This window comes from Sorex araneus, chromosome 1 (assembly GCF_027595985.1).
Source record: "Sorex araneus isolate mSorAra2 chromosome 1, mSorAra2.pri, whole genome shotgun sequence".
In the NCBI taxonomy this organism is placed as follows: Eukaryota; Metazoa; Chordata; class Mammalia; order Eulipotyphla; family Soricidae; genus Sorex; species Sorex araneus.
In genome coordinates, this window is record NC_073302.1 from 449733775 (window position 1) to 449747866 (window position 14092).

Consider the following 14092-nt stretch of genomic DNA (forward strand, 5'->3'; position numbering starts at 1 on the left):
AAAAATTTGAGACTTTGACTTTACAAGCCACAGGTACTGCCCAGGGGAAACTAGTGATTAACAGGTGTGAGGAACTGGCCCAGAACAGAACACAGGAATCAATTTAGCTTTCTCAAGACTCTTTACAGGAGCCCGAGTTGCGGAATAACTTGTTTTTCTGCCCCTGAGCAAGGAATTTGGAGACAGGCGCCCCCGGGTTGCAAGAAGGGTGGTGTACAGACCAAATATCCCAATGCCTCTCACAAGACCCAGGTCACAAGACCCATGACAGCCCCCAAAGCCCGGACATTCCTGAATATTGACGCGAATGCTGATCTCTAAAACCATAGGCTAAGGAGTGATGTCCTTTTAAGTGGATTGGTTAACAAAGTTTGTAATACTACAAATCTATTTGCTATGAAATGCTTGGGCTCTGCTGTAACAGCCGGGCAAGGCCTATATAAGATCTCCTTCAGAGAAGCTCGGGAATTGCTCAACCTGCTAGACTTGCGTGTCCACGTAGGCTACTGGACCCTGGCTAGCCAGTCTTTCAATGAGCCCTACTTGCTGTTGGCAGTCTCTGGAGTCTCTTTGTCACTAAAGGGAGATCTCCATCCGCGCCCTAACACAGGTAGAGAAAGCTGAGCACAGAGAAGTTAAGGATGAATACCGAGTAAACAGGAGTGCTTCAGGAGCATGTGAGGGGTGTTACTCAGTAAACCTAAACTCCTTGTTGTGGGGGGAAAGCACAACCCAATGTGGTCCGACAATAGTGAAGCAGACCGATTCTTTCTGTAAGAGACAGTCAGGTGCCTCTTCAGTCTTGGTGCAAGCAAGGGGACATGGAACTGTGTTTTTCTTTCCAGATGGAGGAGGAAGGATCTGAGTGCATCCTTCCCCAGGCCCCAGCAGGAGCACAGTGTCGGGATCCTAATGCAGACCTGCAGGCAGGTACAACTGGCCCAGCAGATGCGACCTATGGACGGGCACAGACGGGAACTGCAATGCAGGTGGAGTTTGCAGAGGCAGAAGACTCAATGGCCACAGAAACTGCCTTCCCAGCGCTGCAGTGGAGGGTGTTTGGGGTGGGGTCTGTCCTCACCCCAGAAGTGACAGAATCACCTGGTGAGTTCTCCCCACGATGAGGGCCTGACCCACAGAGACAATCACTTCCCTTCCCCTGAGGCCGGTCAGACCTGCAGTGGGTTTGGTTCACCAGGACCAGCCCTCAGGGCCAAGGTCTGCAGAGTCCCCGGGATAAGCAGGTGGTGCTGCTTGTGCCTCAGATCCAGCTCCTCTTCCGAGGCTTCTCCCAAAGAGACACTGACCTGGGTGTGGGCTCCACCCTCATGGGCCCAACTCTGCCACTCACCTGGGGAGACAGATCCAGGTGCCTGGAGACCCGTTCATTCCCTGCCTGGGAGAGTATGTTTGTGAACTATGAAGTATTGGAACACACATGATTATTTCATTGCATAAAACTCACATTCCCTAACCTGAACAATGGAAAACATTCAAATGAAATAACCTCATAGAAAAAGTTGTCGGTACAAGTTCGACAACTTCTGTACTTAAAGATAAATATTATGAAAATGAAAAACAACCCTGGAGCTCACTTGATAGTGGTGAATCTAAAGTCGTGATGAGCACTGGCTCCGGGATGCCCAGAGGGTTGTCAGCCAATGTCCAGTTTTGCAGTAACTCAGAGCACAGACAGAGCACCTTTTACCTCCCCAGAGAAAGCAGCGACAGGCCCTGCACATACGCACACATGCACATCCCTGCACACACAAGGACTGCTTGCCAGCGCAGCTCACACACACACTGTTCAGAAATGCCAAAAGATGCTAGCGCGGACCTGTCTGCCATGCAAGAGGGCAGGGTACCTCCCCCACAGGCCCCCCGGGGTGAATGGCCTCCAAGCCCTAGCCCTTTGCTCCCCTCGAATCTAGGTGTGCTGGAGAGCAAGAAGACCCCTCAGACGCTGAGGCTGATGCTGGTGGGCAAAAGCAGAAGTGGGAAGAGCGCCACCGGGAACAGCATCCTGGGCCGGACCCACTTCGAGTCGAGACCCTTCGCCTCAACTGTGACACAGACCTTCCAGACAGGGACAAGGCAGTGGGCTGGGAAGCAGCTGGAGGTGATGGACACTCCCGATCTTTTGTGTCCCTTGGACCCTCCTGCGGTGTCCACTCAGCGCATGTGCGAGGCCATCACCTTGTCCTCCCCAGGGCCCCACGCGGTGCTGCTGGTGACCCAGTTGGGTCCATTCACAGAGCAGGATCGCCAGGCGGCCCTGCGCCTCCAGCAGCTCTTTGGGACGGGCGTGCTGGCACACACCATCCTGGTGTTCACCCGCAGTGACGACCTGGCTGGGGGCTCCCTGGACGAGTACCTGCGAGGCTCCGACAACCGGGACCTGGCCATGCTGGACGTGTTGTGCGCACGGCGCCACTGCAGCTTCAACAACAGGGCGCAGGGGCGCGAGCGGGAGGACCAGCTCCGGGCGCTCATGGAGCAGGTGGAGGTTGTGCTGTGGGAACACGAGGGCCGGTGCTACAGCAACAGCGCGTACCTGTACTGGCGGGAGAGGCCACACGGGGATGAGCCAGCGAGGCCAGCAGTCCCGGGGCAAGGCTCCCTGGAAGAGCGGGAGGAGGAGGCCTGGCTAGAGCTGTGCAGGGTCCAGAGGGAGTCTGAGGTATTCCACAAACGTGTCCTTGGGAAGGCACTCCTTTGAGAATAGTCTGGACTTTGGCAGGAACAGTTCCTACTTCTGTTGGTCTGTGTCCAGCAGCCAGTAGTGACTTTTTAGAAAAATTATTATTATTTTAGGTGGGCTGGAGTGATAGCACAGAGGGTCGGGCTTGTGGCTTGCACGGTGCTGACCCAGATTCGATTCCTCTGCCCCTGTCGGAGAGCCTGGCAAGCTACCGAGAGTTTCTCGCCCCCACGGGAGAGACTGGCAAGCTCCTGGTGGTGTATTCAATATGCCAAAAACAGTAACAAGTATCAATGGAGACATTACTGGTGACCGTTTGAGCAAATTGATGAACAACGGGATGACAGTGATGACAGTGATGATTACTTTAGGATTTTGACTGTCCCAGTCTCAGGTCTTGTTGTGTGCCAAGGCCACAGGGTGATGTTTTCTAGTTCCAGCTCATATCCTGGAAACCTCATCTCACCCTCCAGAACACGGGGCCTCCCCTCTTTTGAATCCTTCACAAGCCAATAATTACCTTTCCATGATAGAACCTAGAGCTTTTGCACCATGTATCTCATTTTCCATGTAATCCCACAATACTGTGTTCATTGGCGCTCCTTCTGTGCTGTTGATGGAACATATCGGACTGGGGTGTGGACCACGGAACTCCACATCCATTGTGAAATGTCTTCCCCTGTAAAGATACCAGGGAGAATGAATTTTATTTTGGTTTTGGGGCCACTCAATCTGTGCTTAGGGATTATGGTTCTTTGTGCAGGAATCACTTATGGTGATTATGGTGGTACTTTGGAGAGCCATAGCCAGGGATTTGAACAAGGGCCTTCACATGCCAGGCAAGCGCCTACCCATTGTACTATCTCTTAGGCCCCAACAGGCATTTTTAAATTTGTTTGTTTTTGTGCCACTCCCGGTGTTTCTCAGGGTTTACTCCTGGCCCTGTGTTTAAGAATCACTCAGGATATCAAATATGGTATCAGAGATTGAACTAGGTCTATTGCACGTAAGACAAGGGTCAGATCCCTTTTACTCTGAATGGCATTTAATGACTTTTTTTTGGTTTTTGGGTCACACCTGGCGATGCACAGGGGTTACTCCTGGCTCTTCACTCAGGAATTACCCCTGGCGGTGCTCAGGGGACCATATGGGATGCTGGGATTAGAACCCGGGTCGGCAGCGTGCAAGGCAAACGCCCTACCCGCTGTGCTATCGCTCCAGCCCCCATTTAATGACTTTTAATCCCATTTTATGATCCATGTATGGTGGGTTAAAATATAGCAAAAGGTCTTTGATATGTGGGCTTCTGGATGCGACAGATCTGGACTGAGGAAAGAGGGAGTAGAACTTGAAGGCAGAATAAGTCCCTGTTTTCATATTAATGGAGGCCATCATAAATCTTAGTGAATTTCATCGGAGTAATTGGCTAGATAAGACAATCTATCTTATAAATAGATTGTGTATAAATCCCAGGAAAGGAGATAGACCCAGGATTCACTACAGGTCACTGAGTTGTCAGGTAGACATGGTCAGAACAGGAGCACTTCCATAAAGCAAACTTAATTAGGGAGCTACACACCTCTATGCTATTCTCATGGTATTTGCTTACTGGTATTAGAGAACAAGGCAATTAAATCCTACTTACAAGTACTTTCCTCCTCCATTGCTAGTGGGTTTAGAGAATGGCTGTGTTAGTGTCTGTTATGTGAGTGCTCTAGCAAGGTATTTGTGGGTATAGAATAATGGAATCTGGGAGGAATACAAACCTGCAAAGAAGAGAACGGAAAGACTTAATCATTATAAGATGCAGTCTATCTGGCTGATGGAAATTCTACCATATGGTGTCTTTCTAGAGGTATTTATCCACTGAAAGTTTCAGAAGTCATGCAGGGTCGGAGAAGAGTGTCAGCTGGTGATCTATAGTTACAACTCCATCGAACCATATAAGTAGATAACTGATTCCACATGTATCTCAGGTTCTCTGAGATTAAAGTTACACTTGGAGAGTCATACCAACTGATGTGGCAGAATAGGAGGATAAAAATTTCTGTTTTTTATTTCAATTTTTTTGATAAATTTTTATATTGCTTTCCATAGAGGTTTAACCAGATGACATTCCCACCCACCAACAGTGGATTCCTTTATCACCACAACTTCACCAACACAAAGTTTCCAGACTTTTTGATATATATATAATTTTCACTGGTATGAGAGGACACCTCAATACCATTCTTCAATATTTGCATCCCATTATCATATCTTTTCCATAATCATGAGCACTTTTCCAAATGCCCATTGGCGATCTATTTGTCTTCTTTGAGGAAGTGTCTGTTTATCTCCTCTCTCCACTTTTGAAATGTGTTGTTGGATTATTTTGTTATTGAACTTTGTGAGTACTTTATAGATATTGGATATAAGTACTTTATCTGCTGTATTGTGTACAAATATTTTCTCAAATTAATTTGGGTGTCTTTTTATTATAATCTGATTTCCTTCTGATGTACAAAAGCTTTTTAATTGGATGCAGTCACATTTGTTTATTCTTGCTTTTGTTGCTTTTGATCATCTCACTGAACATACCTCTAGGATTGATTTATTGGTGTTCTTCTATGTTTTTCATGGATTTTGATCTAATCGAATACTTTAATCCACTGAGTTCACTAAAAATTTAATTTATTCATTTTCATGAAAACACCATGATTTACAAATTGCTTATAATACAGTTGTTTCAGTATACGATGTTCCAACACCAATCCTACCACCTATGTGACTTTCCCTCCACCAATGTTCTCAGTTTTTCTCTCACCCCACTCCCAGTTTGCCCTTGTAGCTGGCACAGAGGAAATTTATTTTGTATTGCTTAATCCAAAAAAACTTCAAGAAATGGCAAATGGAATTAATTGATGATAAATCGTTAAAAGTTAATTGTGATGATTGTTGTGTAACTTTGTTTTACTTGAGGTCACACCCAGAGGTGCTCAGGGCTTACTTCTGGCTCTGGGCTTATGGGTCACTGTTGGTGGATTTGGGAGAACATATAGTGTGCTTGAGATTGAACCTGGTGCTCAAGGCAAGTGCCTTACCTGCTTTACTATCTCACTGGCCTGCTATATGATTGTTAACCTATGTAAACAAAGAAATAATATAAAATATTTGCATTAAATTTTATTTTACACTTGGGTCTCATTGTGGCAATATTCATGTCTTCCTATCCTTAATAAAACTTTTAAAACATTCTTTTATAATTTATTTTGGCATTTGCATGGAATATGTAAAATCTACAAAGGTAAAGTTTAAGAAGAGTGAATTGAACTAAGAAAATTTAAAGTAAAAAATCTAAATGGGCCTATAAAAATACAGTGTGCTATTCTAAGAAAATGACCACAGCATATACTAGTAATTTATCAAATAAAAGTTGTCTATATATTAATTTTTCTTACAAGATTGTTGGACATCAATCCTAAGTGTTTTAGGCTTCACCAGTGAATTTCCCCTTTCCTCCTCCCAGAGAAGCTTACCATGCCCTTGGTAGCATCCCTAATTTGGTTTAAGTCTATCTTCAATCTTTCCTCTGTGTTGAATATTAACCCTAAGTGCTTTGGGCTTCATCAGTGAATTGTCCCCTTTCTTCCACTCAGAGAAGCTTACATGCTGTTGAAGGCATCCCTAATTTAGTTAAATATCTTTAACCTTTCCCTTGTATTTTATTACTCATTGTCACAGTTCTCCAAGTCAGTCTTGATTACTTTTCACTGTCACTGTCATCCCATTGCTCATCGATTTGTTCTAGAGGGCACCAGTAACGTCTCTCATTGAGAGACTTATTGTTACTGTTTTTGGCACATCCAATACTCACGGGTAGCTTGCCAGGCTCTGCTGTGCGGGCTCCATACTCTCGGTAGCTTGCTGGGCTCTTCGAGAGGGGCAGAGGAATCGAACACGGGTTGGCCACGTGAAAGGCAAAAGCCCAACCACTATGCTATTGCTCCAGCACCCTTGATTAAGTGTAGCATCTTGATTACTTATAAGTCAAAAATTTCTGGTAGTTCTGAACTCTGTACTTGTACTATTTTGTATTTTTTAAAATTTTTAAAAATTTTATTGAATCACCGTGAGATAGTTACAAGCTTTCATGTTTGGGCTACAATCTTACAATGATCAAGCACTCATCCCTCCACCAGTGCACATTCCCCACCACCAATATCCCGGGTACACCCCCCCTTTCCCACCTTGCCCCTGCCTCCATGTCAGACAATATTCCCCATACTCTCTCTCTACTTTTGGGCATTATAGCTTGCAACACAGACTGAGAGGTCATCATGTTTTGTCCATTATCTACTTTCGGCATGCATCTCCCATCCCAACTGGCTCCTCCAGCCATCATTTTCTTAGTGATCCCTTCTCTATACAATCTGCCTTCTCCCCTCCACTCATAAAGCAGTCTTCCAGCTATGGGGCAATCCCCCTGGCCCTTGTATCTATGGCCCTTGGGTGTCAGCCTCATGTGATGCTACCCTACACTCCACAAATGAGTGCAGTCCCTCTATGTCTCTCTCTCTTTCTGACTCATTTCACTTAGCATGTTATTATCCATGTTTATCCATTTATAAAAAAATTTCATGACTTCATCTCTCCTGGAAGAATCGAACCTGGGTCAGCTGCGTGCAAGGCAAACACCCTACCAGCTGTGCTATCGCTTCCAAATATTTATCTATGTAAATGACCACTCCAATGGGCTGGAGTAATAGCACAGCAGGTAGAGTGTGTGCCTTGCACGCAGCTGACCCAGGTTCAATTCCTCCATCCCCCTCGGAGAGCCCAGAAAGCTACCAAGAGTATCTCATCCGCACGGCAGAGCCTAGTAAGTTACCTGTGGCATATTCGATATGCCAAAAACCGTAACAACAAGTCTCAAAATGAAGAACGATACTGATGCCCGCTTGAGCAAATCGATGAGCAACGGGATGACATTGATACAGTGATACAGTAAATGACCAATCACACCTATATTCTTACCTCAAACCCCCTTCAGATGTTCTATAAGTATGCTAGCAACTCTGCATTAAATGGGCCACTTTCACCATCAGGTCGTATTCCCCTGTCTCCCTGTCTCTCTGTCTCTCTGTTGGGGTGACCTGGGGAGGAAGGGAGGTGTGGAGGCAGCTCTGGGCCACCGAATACACACATGTGTTGTCGCAGCAGCAGCCCCCATGATTTATATGTGAACTCACACAAGATGACATTAGAATATTTTTATTCAAGTCCCATCTACTCATCCATAGATGTGCTTATATATTTAAATGTTTTCACACTTTGAAAGTTTCATAAAGAAGGTTATTAATATTACTTTGTGCAATTTATGATTGTCACTTTTCACTTGTCATCCAGTTGATCTTCGATTTGCTTGAGCGGGCTCCAGTAATGTCTCCATTTGTCCCTGTTGCGTGCTAGTGTAGCCCAATGGTATCTGCTAGCTACAGGAACAAATGAGCCTCAAAACGTTCATTCAGGGTTTTGACGAAGAAGTCTGACCATCAAATAGGTGGGTGGCCGTGTAGTCTTTTGACATCCCGTGGAATCTAGTCGGTAACAGCTCAAGTCCAGCAGTTGTCTCTAAATCGCATTACGTGTCTGGCCCATCTGATTTTTGATGCCTAGGCAAACGAGACAGCATCCCTGATTTTTTTCTTTACGATTTATTTTTTTATTATTTTTTAAATTTTCACTGGGACGGAACCTTGCATTCAGGCAGGTAGCGTGTGAAGAGTCGGGCCAGTGTAGTGATGAGTACTGGCGGCAGATTCTTCAGGTGTTCGGGTCTGACCTTGTCTGGACCAGGTGCTGTTCGTGTCTTTACCAGCGAAATGGTGTGTCGGATTTCAGAAGGGAGAATGTTGGGAATGACATATCCATCCTGCGGAATTTGGTATGTGGGCGGGTGGACATGGATGTCAAAGAGATCTGAGTAGAAGTCGTGAATAATTTTCTCCATTGCCTTTCTGGAGGATGTGATAGATCCATCGGGACGTCGGGGGGCAGTTATCTTGGTCTTGTAGTTGGCAAAGGATAGCCAAGCATTGCTAATACTTTTCCCGACTTCTGCCACACTGGCCAACACTGCTGCTCTTCTCTCTTTGAGGTCTTCCTTTATCGCATCTCTGCACAGCTTTGTGAGCTCGGATGTTAGTTTGTGGTTGCCTGAGGCTCGCGCCAAACCATGTTGACGAATGAGCTCGAGAGTTTCTGAAGACAGGCGTCTGTTTGTGGCTTTCTCACTCTCGGCATTCTTCGCACAGACATGGAGGTGCTGAACCATTCGATCGTATTCCTCGTCGATGTTGTCAAGGAGGGCATCTTCCCGTTGCTGCAATAGTGCCAAAGAGCTTCCAGTTTGTGGTCATTCTGGGAGTTGTCTTCTCAGACTTAAATTTTGCAGACTTTTCTCCCCGCTCTGTGAAGTAGAATTTTGCACGAAGGAGACAGTGGTCTGATACCTTTTGGAATTTTGGGACAACAGCGACATCGGGCAGGCAAAACCTTAGATACAATATGAAGTGGTCAATTTCATTGTGGAATTGTTCACCAGGAGACTCCCATGTGCAGTGTTTAGATTCAGCCTTCTGGAACTGTGAGTTACCATGGATGGTCTTGGTTGACATGATGAATTCAGACTGTCTCTCACCCTGATCGTTCCATTCTAGGCCATGTGTCCCAATGTGGAGTTCTTCAGGCGACCTTCTTGGACCTACCTTGGCATTAAAATCACCAACAATGATCTTGGAAAACCAGTAGGACTGTTCTGTTGTACAAGAAGGGAGACATCCACGACATCGGCAACTATCACCCAATCTGCCTTTTGTCTGTAGTCTACAAGTTGTTCACTCATGTCATCCTGAATAGAATAGGCAGAACACGAGATGAAGGACAAACATGTGAGCAAGCTGAGTTCTGAAGGGGATTCAGCACGATCGACCATATCCACACAGTGACCAAACTCATTGAAGTTTTGCGAGAGTTCAAGATGCCACTCTATCTAACATTCATCGACTTAAAGAAGGCCTTCGATTCTGTTGAGACTGAGGTGGTCATCGAAGCCTGGCCAAACAGGGCGTCCAAACTCAGTATATCAAAATCCTCTGCGAGCTGTATTGTGGATTCACCACCAGGATCTCACAATTATACAAGGAAGTGATCATTGATGTAAAGAGAGGGGTGCGGCAGAGTGATACCATTTCACCAAAACTCTTCAGTGCCGCCCTTGAGAACATCATGCGACAACTGAAATGGGAATTAATGGGAGTGAAGATAGATGGTTGGCAATTACACCACCTCCGATTCGCTGATGACATCGTTCTCATAACACCAAACATTAGCCAAGCGGCACAAATGCTGGCCGACTTCGACCTCAAGTGTGGAATTGCAGCTGAATCTCAAATGATGATGTTCATGAAAAACGGACTGGTCTCTAAAGCTCCATTTGCTCTCAATGGAATGAACATCTCCAAATGCAGCAGCTATGTGTACCTGGGTCGAGAAATAAACAAGAGGAATGACTTGGTGCCAGAACTGTGCAGGAGGAAGAGAGCAGCGTGGAATGCATTCAAGAGCGTTGAAGAGGTGGTTAAGAAAACGAAGAACCTCCGACTCCAGGCACATCTTTTCGATTCTACCGTACTTCCTGCACTAACATATGCCTCAGAGACCTGGGCCCTATGCAAACAGGATGAGAATGCTATTAGGGTATCCCAAAGAGGAATCGAAAGAGCTATGCTGGGAATATCATGTCTCACTCAAGTGAGAGAAGGAATCCGGAGTTCTGACCTCCATCGACGGTCAAAAATCAGGGATGCTGTTTTGTTTGCCAAGGCATCAAAAATCAGATGGGCCGGTCATATCATGCAATTCAGAGAAGGTTGCTGGACTAGAGCTGTTACAGACTGGATTCCACGAGACGTCAGAAGACCTCGTGGCCACCCACCAACTAGATGGTCAGATTTCTTCGTCAAACCTCTGAATGAACGATTTGAGGCTCTTCCTGTTCCTGGAGCGAGCAGGTATCATTGGGCTACACTAACTTGCGACAGGGACAAATGGAGACGTTACTGGTGCCCGCTCAAGCAAATCGACAATCAATGGGACTACAAGTGACAAGTGATATATATATATGTATACACACACACATATATATGTGTATATATATATATATATATATATATCCCAGGACTGGAGCGATAGCACAGCAGGTAGGGCATTTGCCTTTGACACAGCCAACCCGGATTCAATTCCTCCATCCCTCTTGGAGAGGCCGGCAGGCTACCAAGAATATCCCCCCCACACACGGCAGAGTCTGGCAAGCTACCCGTGGCATATTCAATATGCCAAAAACAGTAACAACAAGTCTCACAATGGAGACATTACTGGTGCCTGCTCAAGCAAATAGATGAACAATGGGACAACAGTGCTAACAGTGCAATAATATGCTATTATCATTAGAATACTTGCCGGGCTCTCCTCTCCAGTAGACAACAAATAATAGAGGGAGATAGATAAATAGATAGATAGATAGATAGATAGAGATAGATAGATAGATAGATAGATAGATAGATAGATAGATAGATAGATAGATAGATAGATAGATACCTCTCAGAGAGCCCAGCAAGTTACCGAGAGTATCCCGCCCGCACAGCAGAGCCTGGCAAGCTACCCGTGGTTTATTTGATATACGAAAAACTGTAACAATAATCTCATTCCCCTGACCCTGAAAAAGCCTCCAATATGGCAGCGTTGGCAAAGACAAGGAGAGGCTGCTAAAATCTCAGGGCTGTGACTAATGGAGACGTTACTGGTGCTTGCTTGAGTAAATCAGTGAACAACAGGATGACAGTGATATAGTGACAGTGATACATTAATACTCTTACCTTAAAGTGAGAGTTCAAGGCATCTAGTAAAATATAAGTGTAAAAAACTAAAGCACACCGAAGGGTGTGTGCACTCGCGGGGTCTCCGAGTGGCTCTGTCTCACTGCCCATGTTTGGTGCTTTGGAACGGCTGTGTGTGCTGTCAGTCAAGGGCAAGCGATGGAAGGAGGCTCTCGATCTCTCTCAGGATCTCTGGATCTGGCCCCCCAACCCACTCTTACAGCCTAGTTAAATCCCCCCAGCATGAGGGTTTGGGGCGTACACATATGTGTGGTCACCATCAATAGGGTAAGGTTCCTTTCCCTCAGGGCATGTTTCTCCTAGGACTGATTCTCTTTCAGCAGGAGGATCCACCCAAGGGCGGAGTCCTGTGAATGTGTTTCTCCTCTCCTCATCCAGCAAACATATAAGCATTCATAATATTAATCATTTTGTATGGACACAATAAGAGATGCATTAAAGCTTATTGAATTGCTCTCCTGGGGCCATCTCAATCTCAGACTACAGTGCTCAGGCCAGATCAGTCTTTCCTATCCCGAGCAGGGTCCTAGTCTCGTCATCACTTTTGGATCATGAGAGCATTTGTCTATGATCAAGCTCTTAACTTATAGTTAAGAATCAAGCACTTTGGCCAGGCCCATTTCGATGCCAGGGTAGCACATAACTCACTGCTAGCACTGGATCCATACTGTCCCTCGTCGGGACCCTGCTTTTGGGGTGCAAGGAACTGAGGGCAACTGAGGCTTAAGTGGAGAAAGCAGATACCCGGGAATGAATAATATTCGAAGCCAATTAAGTCCCAAGTTACAAAAACATAATATTGTCTTCTTGTGTCTATACAAAAAGGACATTATTTTTAAGTAAATTATTCAAAAGGCATAAAGAGAGGAGAAAGCAATATTATAATATTCAGTATCCTAGGAAGGTCTGACCTTACAAATTAGCATGCCATGTAATGCGATTCAGAGATGACCGCTGGACTAGAGCTGTTAGCGACTGGATTCCACGGGACATCAGAAGACCTCGTGGCCGCCCAGCAACTAGATGGTCAGATTTCTTCGTCAAATCCCTGAATGAACGATTTGAGGCTCTTTGTGTTCCTGGAGTGAGCAGATAGCATTGGGCTGCACTAGCTCACGACAGGGACAAATGGAGACGTTACTAGCGCCCGCTCGAGCAAATCGAAGATCAATGGGACTACAAGTGATACAAGTGATTTTTAAATTTATTTTTTTTAATTTTATTGAATTTTATTGAATCATCGTTAGATAGGTACAAGCTTTCATGTTTGGGTTACAATCTCACAATGATCAAACATCCATTCCTCCACCAATGCACATTCCCCACCACAAATATCCCTGGTATATCCTCCCTTTCCCACCCTCCACTTGCTTTCATGGCAGACAATATTCCCCATACACTCTATTTACTATTTATTAAGCTTGAATTGTAGCATATAGGCTTAAAACTTCTTTATAATTAATGATCCTCAGAAAAATAAATATTTAGGGCTAGAGATGCATACAAAGATTAAGGCACTTGTTTTGCACACAACTTACCTTGTTCGATCCCCTGCACTATCAGGAATGATTCCATAGCGCAGAGCCAGGATGTAGTATGCTCCCCCCACCTCTACTCCAGTAGAACTTTAAATACAGTGTCAAGCAATAGAAAGAAGGTTTAGGATTATCAATAGTGAGTGTAAATGCCTCTGGCAAATTTTAATGTCATCATCAAAAATGTTTCAAAGGCAAATGAACTAGATATAATTATATATAAAACAATGCTGAGATCAATCGCATTTAAAGTAGTTGGGAAACAAACTGAACATAAAATAAACTTCTGCATCTGCTTATTTGAAAATTCCTGGAGGCCGTTTTATCCCAAAAGCATTTCTGATTTGCATAGCAAAGAAAATTGTTATTAATATTTTCTTTTCATTTATTTATTTATTTATTTATCTATTTATTTATTTAATTAGTGAGTCTCTGTGAAGATACAGTTGAAAATTTACCCATTTTCGTGCTTGTGTTTCCCTCATACAATGTTCGAGAACCCATCCCTCCACCAGTGTCCATTCTCCTACATCAATGAACCCAGTATCCCTCCCACCCTCCAATCCCGTCGCCCCCACACCCCACCCCGCCTCTGTGGAAGGACATTCCCTTTTGTTCTCTCTCCTGTTGGATGTTGTGGTTTGCGATAGGGGTATTGAGTGGCCATTATGTTCAGTCTCTAGTTTACTTTCAGCACGCATCTCTCTTCTCGCTCAAGATCCCCAACCACATTTTACTTGGTGTTCCATTCTCTATCCGGGCTGCCTTTCCCCCAGCATGGGAGGACAGCTTCCAAGCCATAGAGCCAACCTCCTTGTATTATATACTACTATTCTTGGGTGTTAGTCTCCCACTATGTTATTTTATATTCCACAGACGAGTGCAATCTTTCTATGTCTGTCTCTCTCTTTGTGACT

General features: G+C 45.0%; 1 protein-coding gene across 1 annotated transcript; it reads left to right on the plus strand.

Annotated features, from left to right (window-relative positions):
• The first annotated feature begins 965 nt into the window (after positions 1-965).
• LOC101543857 (GTPase IMAP family member 6) lies at positions 966-4622 on the plus strand. The gene is made up of 2 exons (XM_055146904.1): positions 966-1104; positions 1932-4622. The coding sequence occupies exons 1-2, from the start codon at positions 984-986 to the stop codon at positions 2717-2719; spliced, it is 909 nt and encodes a 302-aa protein (XP_055002879.1). The 5' UTR covers positions 966-983; the 3' UTR covers positions 2720-4622.
• The last annotated feature ends 9470 nt before the right edge of the window (positions 4623-14092 follow it).

Bases quoted from the DNA above. Each gene is read 5' to 3' on its own strand.
- LOC101543857 (XM_055146904.1), top strand. From the start codon at position 984: ATGCAGGTGGAGTTTGCAGAGGCAGAAGACTCAATGGCCACAGAAACT. The intron at 1,105-1,931 runs GTGAGTTCTCCC...CCTCGAATCTAG, and splicing joins AGAAGTGACAGAATCACCTG to GTGTGCTGGAGAGCAAGAAG.